Below are 18075 nucleotides of genomic sequence, written 5' to 3'. Positions count from 1 at the left end.
AAACTTCAGAGGATGTGACACCCCCTATCCCCCACAAAAAAAAGCTGGCACTAACTTTCCTTTTACTAAAATTGAGAAAGCTTGTGTAGACTTAGTTCGGGATCTAATGTGTCCTGTGTATTTAGATTTTTTATTTAATCACTGCATACTTTCTTTATTAGATCAGTGAGGACTCCAGGCTCACTGCTGCCAGCTCCAAATCAAACTGTTCTTCTCTTACTGTTCGTCCTTCCTCTCCCTCTCTGCCTCGTCCTGTCAGCTCCAGCCAAGGTAATCATGTATGTATCGTGCTGCTGGGCTGAGCCTCTTGGTTCTGCTTTTCTAAGCTGCATTGATATACATGAACATTATGTGCATGGATATAGGGCTTATCAAGACAAAGCAGAAAGATCTGGTAGTATTGGCTTAGAAAGTGGAAGTTGTATGGGAATCAGCAAAACTGACTTGTTCACTGTAGTGTTAATTAACTGTAGTGGAAGTTTGGGTACAGGACTTCTTTTACTCCATCATCCTGCAGAAATCACCAGCAGAGGACTATCTATCGTTTCCTAGTTTAGACTCATGCCTTAATGGAAAACCATGGCATGTATAGACATGTTTTAAAATTGCTTCTCTACCTGTTCTTGGTAAAATGGGAGCTCAAGCAGTGTCTGTTCCATTATTGCTTTTTTGCAAGAGCTGCATTTCTGTTAAACTAAAAGGTAGGTAGAAAAAGGAGATGAGTAAAAGGCAGTTGTGGGATCAGTGTTCTGGCTGAGCCTGTGATTTCAGCACATTTGTTGTGCTCTACAGCACCTGCTAACCTTACCTGAAAGTTATTTTTACTGTATGTTTCAAATAAGTGTGCCTGTTGCATTAGGAACGTAGAAGAATGGCTTATCTTTCATCTTCTGCAGGAGCCTGTAAGACTGGCTTATGTGAATATTCATTTGTGACTGAGAAAAAGATACCTTCTTTTTTGCTTTTATCTGGAAACTTGAAGTACAGTAGGATATGAATAGTGGGAGAAGACTTCGTAACCATTTAAAAGAGCAGGGGTTTACATTCTCAATTATTTGGGATGGAAAGAACTACTCTTCCCAATAAATCGGTTGGTGGATGGGGGAGAGAAACGTGCTTGAAAAGCTTGATCTTTGAAAAAAGTCCATTGCTGTGATTTCTGCAAAATCAGTAGAGGTTTCTTATTTCACTGTATAAAAATGAAATTGTTCTCACAGCATTTGATTAAAGGACAGACAACTTAAATAGCAACTAAATCTGTATCTATGTACTTCATTTGCCTTTGTAGCCCTTCTAGATCGCTCTTCATCTGCAGATAAAATGCCAGTTTTTTCAGAATGAAGTCAACACTTGCCTTAAAATGTTAAGCATTAAGTTACAGGATTGAGACAGTTTGTCATATATAACAACCTGCAGTTTTATACAGAACTACCTGTAAAAATGCATGCAAGCAATCACTGTGACTGTTTAGAAATTATTCATCAATGGTCTTTTTGTGTTACAGTAAATGTTTAGGAGCAAATAAGTCTTGGGAAAAAAAAAATCTAGATCTTTCTTTCATAAGTACTTGGGAGTTTTATAAAGACTGGTGTAAGACTCAAGGTTTATTTACTGTAGTCCTTTTCTATAAGGTACCTTTGGTAGAATCTGGAGGAAGGCTTTTATAAATAGTGGGAAAATGAGGACTAGGCAGGCTATTTCTCAGCTTTAACAATAGAAATTGATTATTTGCTACATATCTAGCTATCAAGGGTTGTTTTCAAAATACTGATTTTGATAAATCTATTTAAAAAAAAAATGGAAATATGCTAGGCAATTAGTTTCACTGTTAGACCTTAAATCATGAATAATGGAATTAATTTCCTGATATGCTATTTCTATGAATTGTTTTCTCTGCAGTTTTTCTAGACACCATCTGTTTCCGTAACATATTATTCAAATTAAATGTCACTGGCAAATGGCTTATGGAAAAAGATTAAATATTTATATAGGAAACAGAAAACCAAAAATAATGCTGTCATGTTCTGTTCTTCCTGACAATTTGAGTTTCCTTCTTGCTAACACAGTATTTTGTTCAAGTAATAAATACCTCTTGTTTCCTCTGACTATTAAATGGTTTGATGTAATCTACTAAACTTTACCATCAATACAGAAAAATACATGCAGGAATTTTTATGCTCAAGCCAGAAACGTATCCACACTGTAATTCTGTTGTTTATTTGCACATTTATATACTTGAGTTGGCTGACTGGCTTGGTAGTAATGCTGAAAATTGATTTGTTCTGTTGCGTCTGTGTGATGCTGTGAATATCAAGCAGGCAAAAAGTCAAATGTCCTTGAGAATGTTGGCTTATATGCACTCATGATAAGTTTTTACTGATGATTCAGCTTTGAACCCTTTGAAAAGGTTCTGAATAAGGTGAGAACTGGCTTGAGTGGCGTTTGAGGCACCAGACCTTCGGAGTCTGGTTGAAGGTTTTACACAGACATACTTATTCACTTGAAGTCTACAGAAATTTGAGAGAATGCTACAAAGTTTACAAAGAGTGCTCTGCTGTGTTTTTGCCAGCCTGTCAATGTTTTGGTAAAAGTAAGGGTTAGTATTAACAAAACTGACTAGTTCTGTTAAAACTAAATCATGTGAAGAATTCTTACACCAGATGTTGAGATTTAAATTGATAGCTTGAAAAATGAGCTTTAGCAGTCTTTAATGCAACTTTCAGTGCAGTTGAAGATACTTCTGTAATTAGACTAAAATTCTACCTGCTTTTGTTTTGTTCTGGCTATTATCTAAAGATATCCTTTAGCTTTAACGATTTATGATCAGATCTTGGTTATACAATTTTAATTCCACTTGTTTGGCAGCTACTATCAGACATTCATTTTGGTTTTACTTCAGTGGTTTTAAGAGCAGTTTATATTTATTCTAGAAATAATTTGTGAAGAAACAGTCCTAGCCAGCAGTTTTTTGCAATCCAGTGGTTCGACTCCTACAGACCATACAGTTCCCCAGACATGCTTTAAAATACCAGACTCCAGATGTAAAAATCAGGTAATTGCTATCCTTCTGTTTATTTTGTAGTATTTTTAAAAGTGTTTTTGCAAGCTTATTTCTGATATTAAATTTCTGTTATCATAGTAATCCATGGAAAAGTTTGTTTTTTACTCTTAGAGCTATTATAATGGAAAAGGAGGTAGCCCCAAATTTGAGTTGAAGGGGTTGGTCCATCTTGTAAATTAAATGCATAAACCAAGTTTACCGGAGTTGCAGAGAATTGTTGTCGCTATGTTGTGACTTTGAGACGTTTACCCAGTGTTAGTATCACATAATTTAATATCCACTTAGATACTGAGTGTAAGACTTCTCTCTTATCTTATTACAATATCAGTTTTTGGAAGGTGATTCTCTTGCTAGTAGAGTGGAAGAATCTTCTCCCTGTCAATAGGTAATGGCCTTAATTTGTCACGTTCAAACTCCTGCTATTTGATAACTTCTATATTGTGATTTCATTTGTATTGGAAACACTCTTTATATGCATGGCTTCAGGGAATGAGACAGCAAGACTTGGGGGAATCTCTTCCTTTGCTACCAGTGTAGTTGGTCTTTGTCAAGTTCCTTTACCCCTTTGCCTCATTTTACACTACTTTCTAGTGTGCTGAAATGTCTGTGGGTCACAGGTTGGATCTGTTCTCAGGTCAGCAGCACACTTCATTCTTTTCCTGCCTTAATTGAATGCCCAATCTAAAGTAAACAGTGTTTCGGGATCCTCAAAAGGATGGCTGTTCAGCTACCCATGAGTACAACAGTCAGGATTTTGCAGTGAGTTGGCTAACTTCAAAAAGTGGGAGCCAGCATTAACTTTGCTTTTCATGTGTGCTGAAGTCTGACAGCAGCTGTAAGTAGTTGATAGCTTCCTGATGTTTTCTTGTTCTCCTTAGGCACCTGCCTCTCTATTGGATTCATGCAAAGAGCATGGAAGTGGTCATCCTATGTGGTAAGCTAGATATCTAAGTTCTGGCTTAAATCCTCGTTAGCTTTTGGGTAATAACAGTGGATGCTGTGTTTTTAAAAATGTCCTTTAAGGCAAAACAGTCTCTTTCATTGTATGCTGCCTCTGGGTTTTTTTGAACCAAAATCAATTTCATGGTGTAAAGTATTTTTAACCTTTGAACCCTGGAATGCAGTTGGTAGTTTCAAAACCTGCAATAGCTGTATTGTAAAGTACCTTAACTCATAAGAATATGCTTGTTGGAGTTAGGAAATGGAAAATGAGTTAAACATTTTAGGTTTTACTTTCTATAAAATTACATGCTACTAGCCTTTACAATCAATGGCTCTGTGCAGTACAAAGACGTTGTACAAAATGACACTGACTTAACTGTAGTAACAAGAGTAAACCTCAAAGTTCTGAGAAGCACACCATGAATTGTAGGTAGCTATGACTGTTTTTAAACTCAAGCTTGTACTTACTGTGGCTTGTTATCTCTTTTGAAGTTTGGATCGTTCAGAGGAAGAACACTGTGCGGTTCCTGACCCCTGTAACACCGTCATCTTGCCTTTTAATTGTATGTCATACACTGCCACAAACCAGGATTTTATCCAGCACCTTTCTGCCTTGATAGTGCAGACTGTGCCGAGATCATCCCCCTCCCTTACAGAGAATAAAAGAAGCCCTCCAGGTGATTCCAGAACCACAGACAAAGAGGATGGATATTTTGAAATGGGACTTCATGAAGGAGATCAGACTTTTGAGTTCAGCACTACTTCAGATACTCTGTCATCTGACAACATAGCAGTGGAGAGTGTTGACATAGTCAAAATTCTCTGGAGTTTTTCTATTCACATTCATAAAGGACTCAGGCAGTTTGCTTCCTGTTTGGTTTTGACTGATGATATGCTAGCTGTGTTTGAGATTCCTCATCAGGAGTTGAGAGGAAATTGCCAGCACATCTCTTCTGCCTTGAAATTAACGCTGTGTTTTCCATATACTGATCTAACAGAATTTGGCTTTCTCCTGCCAGAAATCTGTTTAACACTGAAGCTGAAAAACAGTGACAACTGCTTGTTTATTGTTTCAGACTCCCAGAATCTTCAAGACTTTTATTCCTGTTTACACACGTGTTGCTCTCAACACTACACATCAGTGTTACCAAGCTCCACATTGTACTGTGGAAAAGCAAACCTCCAAGAGTTTCTCTGTCAGCTTATGCAATTGAATTGCATTTCAGCAGAAGATGTTGAAATAAAAGGTTGTTTCCCAACATATCTTGTTTATGGGAATAAAACCAATGTTCAGAAAATTTTGCATCAACCAGAGTCAGCTGGCATTAACAAAGAATGGTCAAAAAATGTTTTGTGTTCTGCACTTTATTCTTCAGTGTATAAATCTTCTGACCAGGGTCCCTGTGTGGTCCACCCGTGTTGGATATTTCTAACACCCCAGCATTTATACATAGTAAAGGTGGATTTCAGTTTACTGCCAGGTAAATGGGTAGGCACAGAAGATTTGGAAAGTGTATTTAAGCTGAATAGGATTCCGTTAGCATCACTTGTGTTGCATCCGACTCATGGTTCCATCCAGCAGAAGGGTTCATTTTTGGATGGGCACGTGCTGGAGTTGCTCGTTGGATACAGATTTGTTACAGCAGTGTTTGTTCTACCTCATGAGAAATTCCACTTCCTAAGAATCTACAGTCTTTTAAGAACACTTCTGCAGGATGTTAAGACTATTATTATTTTCAAAGCTTCAAACAAATCAGATGCTGTAAGAAATCACATTGTGGAAGCAAACAGACATGGTCAGTCAGCAAGGTAACAATTAACATAAAAGGTCTGTTGCATGGTGCTGAAGTTAATGTGGCCTAGCCAGTGTGTTTACACTTGTCATTGTAATTGGTTTTGGCCTGTAGTATTGATGAAGTACTGTTTCGTTCTGGTAGTCTGTAGTATGTGTGAATGGTTTTCCTGGGCTGTACCTGTCTACCTTTTTTTTTGTTTTATTTTGTGTTTGCAACATAAAATGTGTTTTCTTGTGGAAGGAGACTTCCTATTTCATGTGCTTGCAGGCTGAGGTCATGGCAGGTTAACAGCTATGCTCAAGAGAAATCATTAAAAGTAAACTATTAAGAATAGAAGTTGCCCGTTCCTAATTTCTAAATTAAATTTAAAGTATTAATTTTTGTAGGGGAAGAGCTGTGTATTTCCTTAAATTTCAATTTTATGTGTTTCTGGATCTCTTCTAGCTTTTGCAAGCCTCATCTGACGCTGTCATCTTTATATCCATCTGAATTTCTTATGCAGAAGATAACAGAAGATAACCAGATTCCTGTTCACCTGCATGTTTCTGTGTCTCTGCAGTACGTGGCTGGGCTGAAAGGGAATGCCCTAGTTGAGTTTTTCCATGGCAACATTGCAGAGGTATTGTGCCTAACCCTATAAAAAGATGCTTTGTGGCCTTTCAGTACTAGACAATATTTTAAAAAGAACTTTCCTGATGAAACTTTAAAACAAGAGATAGGCTCTGTGAAACCTGGAAGCATTTTGGTCAAAAACCTGTTTGTGTTACTCCTTTTTGGGTTCCCCGCTACAGCAATTGGGATCCTGCCAGGCATATTTTGCCTTTAGGATCCTTGATGCAGAACAGGAGAGTACGTTAGTGTATGTCTTGAAGATATGATTATTCCAAGAACGTTCCTCTTTTTTCTTTAAAGTGGCAAAAGGGAAGAAAATGACTGGAGTGGAATTATTTTGTGATGGTATCTAGCTAAATCAATAAGTAAGTGTCCGGACTTCTTTGTGTGCATGAATACAATGCAACATATGCACATGGCTGTTGGGACTCCAGAAACACAAGCGGATAAACCGAATTTCTGAATATCAGATTTATAGTCTGTGTGGGGAACATCAAATTTAAAAGTATACATCTTACCTTTAAATTCATGATGCAGCTTTTTAAGTGATAAATCATTGTGGTCTGAGTACAAATGTCAATGAAAAAGCTTATTGAGGAATACAGACACTTTTTTATTCCTTTACCTCACTTATAATTTGTGCTTACTTAAAGATTTAGAAGTTGTGCTTCTTTTTACACCAAGGGAAGCTGATAAAGCAGGTCACTCATTTGAGGATTCACAGTGAGCTCATCATGCTAGAAGCTGGGAAGATACCTAGTTGGAATAGCAGCTGTAGTGGCAAGCTGTGCTTCTGTCCTCTCAAGGATCTTTGAATCCAACACCTCAGTAGCATCTGAAGGCTCAATAGACTTTGAGGCTTGGGATGCACTGCTCATCTGTTGATGATTTTCTCTGTGGTGTCTGTTCTAGAAAGTCTTTCTTGTGCACTAGATATTTTTCTCTTTTCCAGTTTTAGTCAGAAAACAAGGAATAATTAGACCAGGACAGAAAAATTATTTTCTTATATAAACACATGACATTTTCAGTAGACTGCTATTGTGTTCACCTCACAGCTGCTGCATTTAGCAGCTTGGAGGTGAACTTTTTCTCTTTGACTATAGCATGTTCAGATGCTTCAGATTTTGAAATTGTTTTTCTAGTAGTATAAAGTTGCTTCCAAGATGATGAAACTATCTGAAATATCAAAATGTGCAAGTGATTTATGAAATAAAGTTTACATCTTAGGTGGAAAATGAAGAGTTGAGACATCTCATGTGGTCTTCAGTTCTGTTTTACAAGACTCCCAATGTGGAAGTGATGGCTTGTGTGCTTCTCTCAACAAAAGCTGTCTACTTTCTATTGGATGATTCTTTCATTCATGCTGATGAGCACCAGTCAGGTAAGATGGCTATTTTGATCCTTTAATAAGGTTACCAACTTAATCCCTGTCTGTGTGTTTGTCTTCAGTTCAAGTACCAGTTTTGGTTGATACTCTTTACTTGGACCTCCTAGTTGAGGGAGAGAGTGGCACAATTTGCCGTATGCAAAGTACTCACGTGAGGCTTTTATGTTCAAAAAAACAGGGTCTTGAGTTATGGCTGCTTCTCAAACAGACCCTTCCATGTGCCATTTGTATCCATGCTTTTCTCAGATGTCATTTCATAGTCCCTAGCATCACCTAGGCAGCTAAATGCCCTTTCATAACCAAAATGGTAAGTGAAGGGGTAACGAAACTCATGGTGTGCATTCAATTCATGTGAGGGGTTTGTTAATGCATCTGCTGATTTAAATCTGTGATGTGATGGCTACTTGAAGAAACGCTGCTAACAAGGAAATTTGGTTGTATTGGCTGCTTGAGAAATTATTAGCCACTATTCCCACCTTCTTACTAATTTCTTCCTTCAAGTGTGATACACCTATAAGATTTTAATATAAAAATTGTGCTTAGGAAAAGAATATTTTCTTTTTACTTTTTTATCATATGTCCTTTTTCAACAGATTTTTGGAACAAAGAAAACTCAGATTGTGAAAATAGTTCTTTCCACCTCTCTTGCTGCTTTGTGCTAAAACTTAATGACCTGCAGTCAGTAAATGTTGGCCTGTTTGACCAATACTTCCGAATTACTGGTGAGTACATGTTATGCTTTAAGTTTTTCCAGTTCTGTTTTGTCTCTTTAGTCTTGTCTTAAATGGATTCCTGTCTTTATTTTATTAGTGAGATGGAAGAGTGTATTATTTTGTTGCTTCTTTTTCTTAAAAGAAATAAAGTTAATGTAACACTGGTGGTGCTGTACCATAGGCTGATAATACTGTCTTGTAATTGAGGTAACTGGGAAGCTTAATATCAATGAATTAATTGGTCCTGCAAGTGCTTTTAAAACTTCTCCTGTCTTAATGACACATCAAAAGGGAAATCTAAAGACTTTCCTGTTGTTCTGAGGCTTTTGGCTTGCAATAAAGAGTAAAATCAAGGTATTGCCCACATTGCAAAATGTGTAGTTGATGGTTGACTTTTTGGATGGAAAATGAGGCCTAAAAGTTTACAAAAGGTAATGGTGTCATCTTAAAATTTAATGGAAATAACACAGGTAAAGTTTCTGGGCTGGTGCTTTGCCTCAGAGTCCCACTACCTGTGAGCCATGCATTCCTGTGCTCTAAAATGTCTTCTGCTTGTATTGAGACCTCGATGGGTGCCGGGGAGGGAATCTCCCTTGTGGAAATGATTTAAAGTTGACCTTACATATAACAAGTTCACAAAGAAAACTGAGGGCAGTTTTTTCCTGTAAGATAAATTGTAGTGATAAGATGATAAGGTTGAACCCCTACAGCAGTAGTCGAACAGTTAAATCGTAAATGTACGTCATATTTTAAATCAAGAGAAATTATGTTCTTTATTTTTTGAGGGATTTGTAAGGATTCTATTATTCTTTTCCAAGGATTTGAAAGATTTCTGAATAATGATGCATGTTTTCAGGAGAAATAATCCTTACAAGAAATCTTTTTTGATGACAGTTGCATGTTGGTGGAAGAAATTATGATAATGCCACGTACAGATGTGTGAGTGGTTTATATTCTGCCTTCTCTTCAGGACACTCTGCAGATCATATAGTCACCTGCCTGACAAGAGACAGTTACAACACTCACACCTTCATACAGCAGCTTATGGCAGTTCTGTCATTGCTTGCACGCACCCCTTCACCTGAACCAGTAGATAAAGACTTCTACTCTGAATTTGGGAGTAAAAACACAGGTAAGTAGTCCTTTCCACATGTCATGAGTTATTTGGGTGTCATACTTAGGGCTTCATCTAAAGTGTACTGACTAAAAACTCTTTTGAGGGAAATTTATGCATCAATTGTTTCCTATTTGATATTTTAACCAAACTCCCTGACTTTAATTATCTTACATGTGCCTTATTTGAACAGAATTGTTAAATATAAACAGTCTTGCACATGTGAAGTTAGTGATGGTTTCTTGAATCCAGCAGAAACAGAACTTTCTATACAGTATTTTGGGGTTTGTACTAGTGTAGCTCTCACTGTAGGTTTCAGCCTAACCTGTAAAGGCTTGTCAGTCATCAAAGAACAGGGAAGGTAACAAAGTCTGAAGGTTACATTTTTTCCTCACTTGGTCAAGTAAAAGAATCCTGTCATTCCATGAGAATGTAGTGAAGTGAAAACTAGACTTTTTTGAGGTATGTTAGGTTCAATTCCAGTATCAGGTGAAACTTTTTTGCTTAGAATTCTGAAGCCAGTTGAAGGCATTAAATAAAATGGAATTTTCCTGAAGAATTACTGTTATTGTTACTGTTTTAAGGAAAAGCTGTGTAAGCCCAGAAAGTGCAAGGTTTGATGGGAAGTCCTATCTTTTATTAGACCAATTGATTTATGTGAAAAAAGCAGGTGTGCTTCCTTCAAGCTTTGCTATGTTGTATTTCAGCACTTAACTTATAGGGAGTAAGGGACTGCAGTGTCACTTTCTGCCATTCCAGAATGTAGCATGGAGCAGAGGAATGTGCTTATCCAGTAGGGATATAAAAGCAATTCATGTAGAGTCATCTTTTTCTTTTTTTGTTGTTGTTTTAATTTCTGCCTTTTCTCTTTGCTTAAAAGAAGCAGGGATTTTGTTTGTGTTCAGTGATCTGATAATGCTTTCAGTGAGTTCAGAACTGGGAAGTAGGAAGGAGACAGAGGAGGTCAGCTGGTAGGGAGGTGGATAATCTCGGACAGGAGAATCCAGCTGTATCTCCTTTAACCTCTTCTGCTGAACAAGTTACGTGGTTAGAAATTTACAGAAAAGTATGTTGGTAAGGCAAGAGAGACTTCAGCAGAGATCGGCAATCTAATTTTTTAATCTAAAAATTATTCCAATATTGTATGTAACTAAAACCAGATATGAACAGATACAAAACTTGAATTCTTCCAGCTGCAGCCAGCTGTCAAAAGGTTGTTGCTTATCGTAATGCATTAAGAAAGTATTGTATAGTACTAAATGGAAGTATAATAATGTATGTTTCTTGCAGGAAAAATGGAGAATTATGAACTGATTCACTCTAGCAGAGTAAAATTTATTTATCCGAATGAAGAGGAAATTGGGGACCTTGCTTTTCTAGTGGCAGAGAAGATGGATGGTTTGACTAATCTTCAGTCCCTCAACATCCTTCTGTATGTGTTGGCATTTCAAGTAAATCATGTTGAAGGATCTGCCCAAAACACTAGTTCACTTCAACCTAAAACACTTATATTAACCAGCTCTGATTTGTTCCTCTTTGATGAAGATTATATCAGTTACCCACTACCTGAATTTGCTAAGGAACCACCAAAGAGAGATAAGTATCAGCTTGCAGATGGAAGACGAATCCGGGATTTAGATAGAGTACTTATGGGTTATCAGACATATCCGCAGGCCCTTACATTTGTGTTTGATGATGTTCAGAATGAGGATCTGATGCAGAATTTAACACTGGATCACTTTGGAGAAACTGATAGTGCCCCAAAGGGAAATGCTAAACAAGAAGGCAGCAGGAGCAGAGAGATCCAGTGGTACATCTTTATCCCGAGTGCAGAAAGCAGGGAGAAATTAATTTCATTGCTTGCAAGGCAGTGGGAGATCCTGTGTGGTAGGGAACTGCCTTTGGAACTCACTGGGTAATTAGTTATTGCACAGTTAGGTGATTTCAGTGTCTGTTATAAGGTAAAGCACAGTGTTTAAATAGATAGTGCCTGTCAAGTTCTGTTTTTTTAATAAGGAGCTGACCTGGAATCCCTTGCTCTCCCTAGTGCAGTGTACATTTAATAGTACATAGAAATAGTCTGAAGTGTTAACTGGGGACTGAACTTCTTGTAAAGTCTATTTTTTATGCAATAGTATATAGTGAAAAAAATTATGAGACGTCCTGGGAAACTGTATGGAAAAATTAAGGAGTCAACACTAGATATACTGTCGTCTAGGGCTGTTAAGGTTTCCGCTATTTTTCTGTATATATCAGTCTTGCTGTTCTATACAAATTCTAATCTGTAAATAAGGTTAAATGCTTGTGTATGTTCAAGTGCAATGTTCTTTGTACAAGAAGTATTTTGGGTATGCTGCTAATGCTTATTATTTAATGATCTTACAGTTTTACACATGTTTTTCTTTGAGGCCAGATGTAATTATTTGCTGCCAATCATGAACTTAGCAGTAAAATTTGAGCCACAAGCAGGTGACAGATTTTCGTATGAAATTATTTTCATGGGCATTCTTTTTCCTTACCCTAGGATAAAGAAGAATTGCCTGTTAAAGATCCACTCAGTATTGTCTTGAAAGTGGAAATACCCAACGTGGGTACATGAGCATTTTGTCAGCAAATAATGAATTTGTATCTCTGAACACAGTCTTTCTTTTGCCTATTTTATCAATACAAATAAAGTGTAATTTGACAGTTTTCTTTTGGCCTTGTCTTTATTCAAGTTTCTTGTGTTTGCAGGATACCATATGGCAGTTCAGCAGCACATACTATGTTCCTAGAGTGTATTGTAAAATATGAAATATGCAGCAAGATGAAAGAAGAAAACAGTTTATTCTACTATAGCAAGTTTTTACTGGTCCAGAAATAGAGCTGAGTCATGGAAACTGAGGATCTGCAGCTTCTAAACACAACTTACTTTTGCTTCTCCATCAGATATTAGGGATTTGCTTTCCAAGCTGTCATCTTTAACTTGATGGCCTCAAGTTGCGCCAGAGGAGGTTTAGACTGGATATTAGGAAAAATTTCTTTACCAAGAGAGTGGTCAAGCATTGGAACAGGCTGCCCCAGGAGGTGGTAGAGTCACCATCGCTGGAGGTGTTCAAAAAACATGTAGATGTGGCACTGCAGGACATGGTTTAGTGGGCATGGTGGTGTTGGATTGACAGCTGGATTTAGTAATCTTATAGGTCTTTTCCAACCTTAATATTTCTGTGATTTTGTGTGAATATTACTGTGCCCAACAAGTTTTAGCCTTCCCCGTGGCAGTAAAAATCCCTACTCACTCTTATGAAGACAAATACTGAGACTTTGAAAAAGACTGTTCTATGTCCACTGGGATTAAAAAGGCAAGAACAGTTTTGATACATATGTGCCAGCTAATGTTGTTTAAAACTGATGCTCCTTAAAAAACACGTAGAAAAATGTAGGTTGAAGAGACCTCTGGACACCCAACAGTCAAGCTCAGAACAGGGCAAACTTCAAACAGATTGCTTAGGGCCTGGTCCAAACAGGTTTTGAGTTTTCTCCAAGAATGGCAAGTCCACAGTGGCACTGGGAATTTAGTGGTTCTGTGGAGTGTTTTTCCATACTGATGAGGAGCTTGGCTGTGCTCTTTGGGCTCCAGATGCCAGGAATGTTGCAGTCAGTGCAAGGATACAGAGGAGCCAAAGTCAAATTGTATTGCAGGATGCAGCAACTGAAGAGGTGATGAGCATTACTTGAGTGCTGCTCTGTTCACAGTTCAGCAGAGGAAACAGCCCCTCTCAAGCTTAAACTGAACGGAACAATTAAGGTAGGTACTGTTAGGCTCTTGGAAAACTAAATTTTCCTATATTTTAGAGGTCTTCTATTCCCTGAAATCTCAAGGGTACTTATGTTCATTTAAGCTTAATTGTCATTAGGTGGGAAAAAACCTAACTTCTAAAATAAAAATCCTGGGGATAATATAACTAAAAGCTTAGGTCTTCATTAGTTCTTTCTGAAGTAACTCTGTTAATCACTTGTAATTCTCGTAGGTAACACTTAAGAGGAGCCTGTGGCAACTCAAATAGTCTGATCTGCAGACATTTGAGAACTTACCAGATGAACAGATAATTTAAAATATGGTTTATGGTTTAAGTGAATGCAAAGGGAAGCTATAATGAGTCTTTTGGAACTGCCTGGGATTTGAGCCAACATTGAATAGATGTCTCTGCCTCTCATACTAGGGGTTATACTTGTTGTTGTTTCTAGGTAAGTCAACCCCTGCTTCCATCTTTTATTTGTAAGGCCTGTCTTGGGGGATGCCTTGTGCTTGAGACAGACCTGAGTTCTGTTTCTAAACATCCTTGGTAAAACCTGACTGTTCAAATGTATTTTAATACGCTAGTGTGTATCATAGAATATTAGAATCGGCAAGGATAATCCCCTACTTGTTATAGTTTGAGCAGTCAAGGTCTCTTTTCAGATGTTATTGCAGCATGAGCACAGCTGTGATTAAACTTGAAATTCTTTTAAGTCCACAGCTGTTTAAAACATTGTCTGTCCCTTTGGATCAGATTATTAATCCAGGAAATGGGTACAATTCCCACTTGAGATCTTGGTAAACACGGATCCCATTTTTAGATGAACAAAATGTTCAATAATTTATTAGATACATACTGCAGTATTTCTTGATTCTTCTATTAAATATCTCATGTATGGTGCTATCAGAATTGGTTTTTTCAGGGCATTTTTTCAATAAATAATCTTTCATACTCTGCTAGGTAAAGCATGGGCTATGCAAAGTAAAGTGTCTTCCCTGAAACTTCAGCTCTTGTTTGCTTTTACCTGGGAAAAAACCCCCAACAACCAAACTAAAGCCAAAACAAGAAATCCCCCTGTCTTCTGCCACCAGATATCTGATCCCCTGCTCTTTTGCCCTTGTTAAAACCTGCTGCAGTTACAGTGCTTTGTGGGTGCAAATTTCTGTTCCTTTAAGTGCAATGTTAAGCTGAAAAATCTTATTCACTGTCATTCCTCAGCACCAGCCTGTTGTCTTTATTGTCTAATTCTAATGTAATATTTTGTTTCTAAATGTAGGGATTTTTTGAAATGATTTTTCCTTGAAAATGCGTAATCCTTCATCTTGAACTTTATGAATTGGCTGATTGTTTCATTTCATAAAGATTTCTCAGAGCTTTCCACAATTAGCTTCTACAGAAAGCTCTGCAAAATGAAGTAGCTTTGTAAGCGGTTGTGGTCACATAAAACAGTCTTGATTTCTTCCTTTCTTTTAGCAAGAGTGCTATGAAGCCCTGCATGTGTATTTCTGTTTCTTCAGTAATCTTTCATACTCGGATCTTTTACAGCTTCCAACCCTTATTCAACATTAAGACAATATCTAAGTAGCTGAAGTTATGACCAGATGCATGCATAGGTAGGTGTGGAGATGTTTTTCAGGAAAGTATCTCCTAAACCATCTTAGACTTCCATAGTCTGGCTTTGCAGTTGTTGTAGATGTGTGCCACCCTAGGAAGACCCATGCAATTGTTTGTTCAGTGTCATCTGCTGAGGATCTGGCCAAAGGTTTTTAAACTTCCTTTGTATTACAATTGAAAAATTGTAAATGAATCGCATTAGGAAGGAAAGCAAATAAGGTGCTGATCTGAGCTAAACTGTTTTCTTTGCAAGAAGAAATGACAGCATGACCTTCATCCTGTCTGTCCTCTGTCCATTCCCATGCTGCTTTTACAGCCCTCTGATCTGCCTGGCTGTCAATGTACTAAACAGTGATGTATTTACATCAACCCCTTTGACTTGTCTTCCTGTTCTTGTCAGCTTTGATAAAGAATTTCTTTTTTTAAAAAAAAAATGAAATAATACAAAATGCCGCTGCTTCTTGCTAGAATGTCTGTGATCAAAAAGTTTACTTCTGCAGTATTAATCTTCAAACATACTAAATCTTAGGCAGAGGAGCACCAACACAAGGAAAAGCATGAAGTTGTGGTTCAGAGCAGACAGATGACAAACTTCTGTTTCCTGCCTGTCTACCTGATAATGAAGGGCATTTAGTAACTTGGAAAGCTAAAAATTTATGTGGAAAAAGGGGGATATGAAACTCATTGGACCAAGAAGGTGCTGAAGAAAGAGTGTGGCCAACACTGGAAAAAAACTACCGGAATAGGTGCGTAAAGAGTAATAGCCAGAGTTGGTAAGCTGGGCACTAAGCCCTCGTGCTTCAGGCCTCAGGGTCTCTGAGAAGGGACGATGAGAACTCCCACTGTCTCTGAAGTTACTGAAAATGCTGAGATAGGGGAATCCCAACTCTCATCTCTGTCATGCTGTTCTCAGGCAGGCACTTCAGTGCAATCCTTGGCAAACTGTTGGCTGTAGCTTTAGTCAAGCACATTACAGGCCCCTTCTATCCATTATAGATAACAGTACCTGAAGGATAAGCAGCACCACCATGGGAAAACACGCTGCCTCTTCAGTCATGCTGATGTGAGCAGGTGCTGTTTGAATAGCTCAGCCTGTTTGTTCAGACATCTAATTTATATTGAATATCTGTGGGGAGTTTAGTGCCTGACTCTCCCAGTACAATCCCAGAGCACTGCTTAATAGATGGGAAAGGTACAAAAGTAAAAGAGATGGGAATACGTAGCTGGCTTTCGCTGCAGGAGCATGTGTAAAGGAGCTGGGAGTTAACAGCAACAAATAAGCAAGGACTTACAGCATTTGTGTGCTGACATTTGTACTGCTGCCCTTCTAGGTTTTGAACTAACAGGATGTGAGCAGCCGCGATAATTTCTTCCTGAATCGCATGACAACATTGTGCTCAGGCAGCTCTACCTGTCTGCTTGGAATTGGACTATTGCATGTGTGCATGTGTGAGAAAGAAACTTATTCCTATTCACTGTGTGACCCTTCCGGTTTTTTTTGCTTTTATCAGCAAACTTTAAAATTCCTATTCCTTCCAATTTCCCAAGAGGAAAAAAACCCCAAAAAGTAGGATTGTGTCCTAGCCTCTGTACCAAGAGCCTCAGGGGTATGTTCAGTAAGTATGGTACAGCTGGCCCTCTTCCTACACACAAGTGCTTTTGGCTTGGTCTGTTTACTCCTTTGCTAGCACCTCTTCAGACTCACAGCCTTCTGACACTCTTACCATTCAGAGCAAAGAGTCTTTATGTTTTTTCCCAGAAGAGTGGAATGAGAGTCTATTTCTCCATGTGGATGTAACCGAATGGTCAGCTCCCACAGAAGCTTTGTGGCAAGGTAGACTGGATGGTAAATCATTTGTCTTGGCTCTGTAATTTCTGTAAAGATTGCTTAAACAAAAGATTTCAATAGCAGGAAATTGCCCAAGCTAGTCAGGGCTGCATGCACTCCACAGAGAAGAGCTGGTGACCCAGCATTTTAAAATGCAGCGTGTGACACAGGCAGGGAGGCTGGAAGGACTTGTAGCTGTATCCTTTGCCTTTTCCCAGGCAACCTTTTTTTCCCATGGAACAGGTTGCTGGTTTTCACGAGCAGTTTCTCAACTCTGAATGTTAACGTGTTCGCAGAAAAAATCCCAGGTCTTAAGTAAGTTACTTTAGAGGACCCAACTTTTCATCAATTTATAAAGCAAAAAGACTGAGTGAGGAAAAAATCCTGAGCGCTGCTGCTTGCCAACAATTTGCTGATGGTTTAGGAGACTGAGACCACAAGGTAAATTAGTATTGTTTTGTAGAAGCTCTCTGTTCCAGAGGTTGAAGATGATGCTTCCAAGAACCACGTCTGTGACTTAAACTGCTAAACCAGCTTTCTTCTGCCGTGTGGGCAGGAGACACTTGACTGATAAGTTAACCTCCATGCTTTCCAAAGCAAACAAAAGCCCATGTGCTAAACTTCACAGATAAACACACTGGCGGACAGTTGACAACTCCTACTGTATTTTTTAAAACTGGATTTGAACAGTCCTGTTTCAATCAAACATTGACTAGGACGTGAATGAAACCCTTTTACTCTGCTTGCACAGGGCCATTTGCATGCTCTGTCACCAGATCCTTACAAGTCTTGCCTATAAATTTTCCCTTTGATGAAGGGGGTTTTTTTCCCCAGTTTTCCTGTCTCACATACTCCTTTAATTGCTAGTGACATGGCAAGTCCTGTGGCTTCATTCTTAATGTGTACTACTGGGTATTTCCTCTGTAAATTCTGGGCAGTTTAGAAGCAATCAGATGTTGAGCTCTTTGACAGATCTCAGGATCTTGCTTTGTGGGACTTTGGGGGATTGAAATGCTTTGTACAGATGCCTATAGAAATGAGCGAGGGAACTGTTTTTTTTATTTATTGACAATTTTGAAGGGTGTTGGACAAAACCATGGAATCAAAAAATTGATCCAATGCATTTTGCCTCTAAGGCATAAGCTCTTTATTGATGTCATCCAAGAGAAAATCCATCTATCTGCCTAGGAGAAATCCATTCATCAGAAGAGAATAGGAACAGTGTAAGT

The 18075-nt window shown here is 38.2% G+C and overlaps 1 protein-coding gene across 2 annotated transcripts in view; it reads left to right on the top strand.

Annotated features, from left to right (window-relative positions):
- Positions 1 to 12306, top strand: part of NISCH (nischarin) — a 31839-nt gene extending 19533 nt beyond the window's left edge. The window contains exons 13-21 of one of the 2 annotated variants that reach the window (XM_059823234.1): positions 162 to 270; positions 2931 to 3052; positions 3940 to 3995; positions 4496 to 5812; positions 6244 to 6418; positions 7639 to 7792; positions 8392 to 8520; positions 9482 to 9643; positions 10916 to 12306. In XM_059823234.1, the coding sequence (XP_059679217.1) occupies positions 162 to 270; positions 2931 to 3052; positions 3940 to 3995; positions 4496 to 5812; positions 6244 to 6418; positions 7639 to 7792; positions 8392 to 8520; positions 9482 to 9643; positions 10916 to 11544 (2853 nt within the window). In that variant the 3' untranslated portion in view covers positions 11545 to 12306. Of the gene's footprint in view, positions 1 to 161; positions 271 to 2930; positions 3053 to 3939; positions 3996 to 4495; positions 5813 to 6243; positions 6419 to 7638; positions 7793 to 8391; positions 8521 to 9405; positions 9644 to 10915 lie in introns of those variants that run through there. The other variant, XM_059823237.1, reaches the window with a different exon arrangement.
- Positions 12307 to 18075: the final 5769 nt, after the last annotated feature.

Source organism: Gavia stellata, chromosome 12 (assembly GCF_030936135.1).
Source record: "Gavia stellata isolate bGavSte3 chromosome 12, bGavSte3.hap2, whole genome shotgun sequence".
Taxonomy (NCBI): Eukaryota; Metazoa; Chordata; class Aves; order Gaviiformes; family Gaviidae; genus Gavia; species Gavia stellata.
Note: the sequence above shows the minus strand (reverse complement) of the source record. Positions and strands in the feature narration are given on the sequence as shown.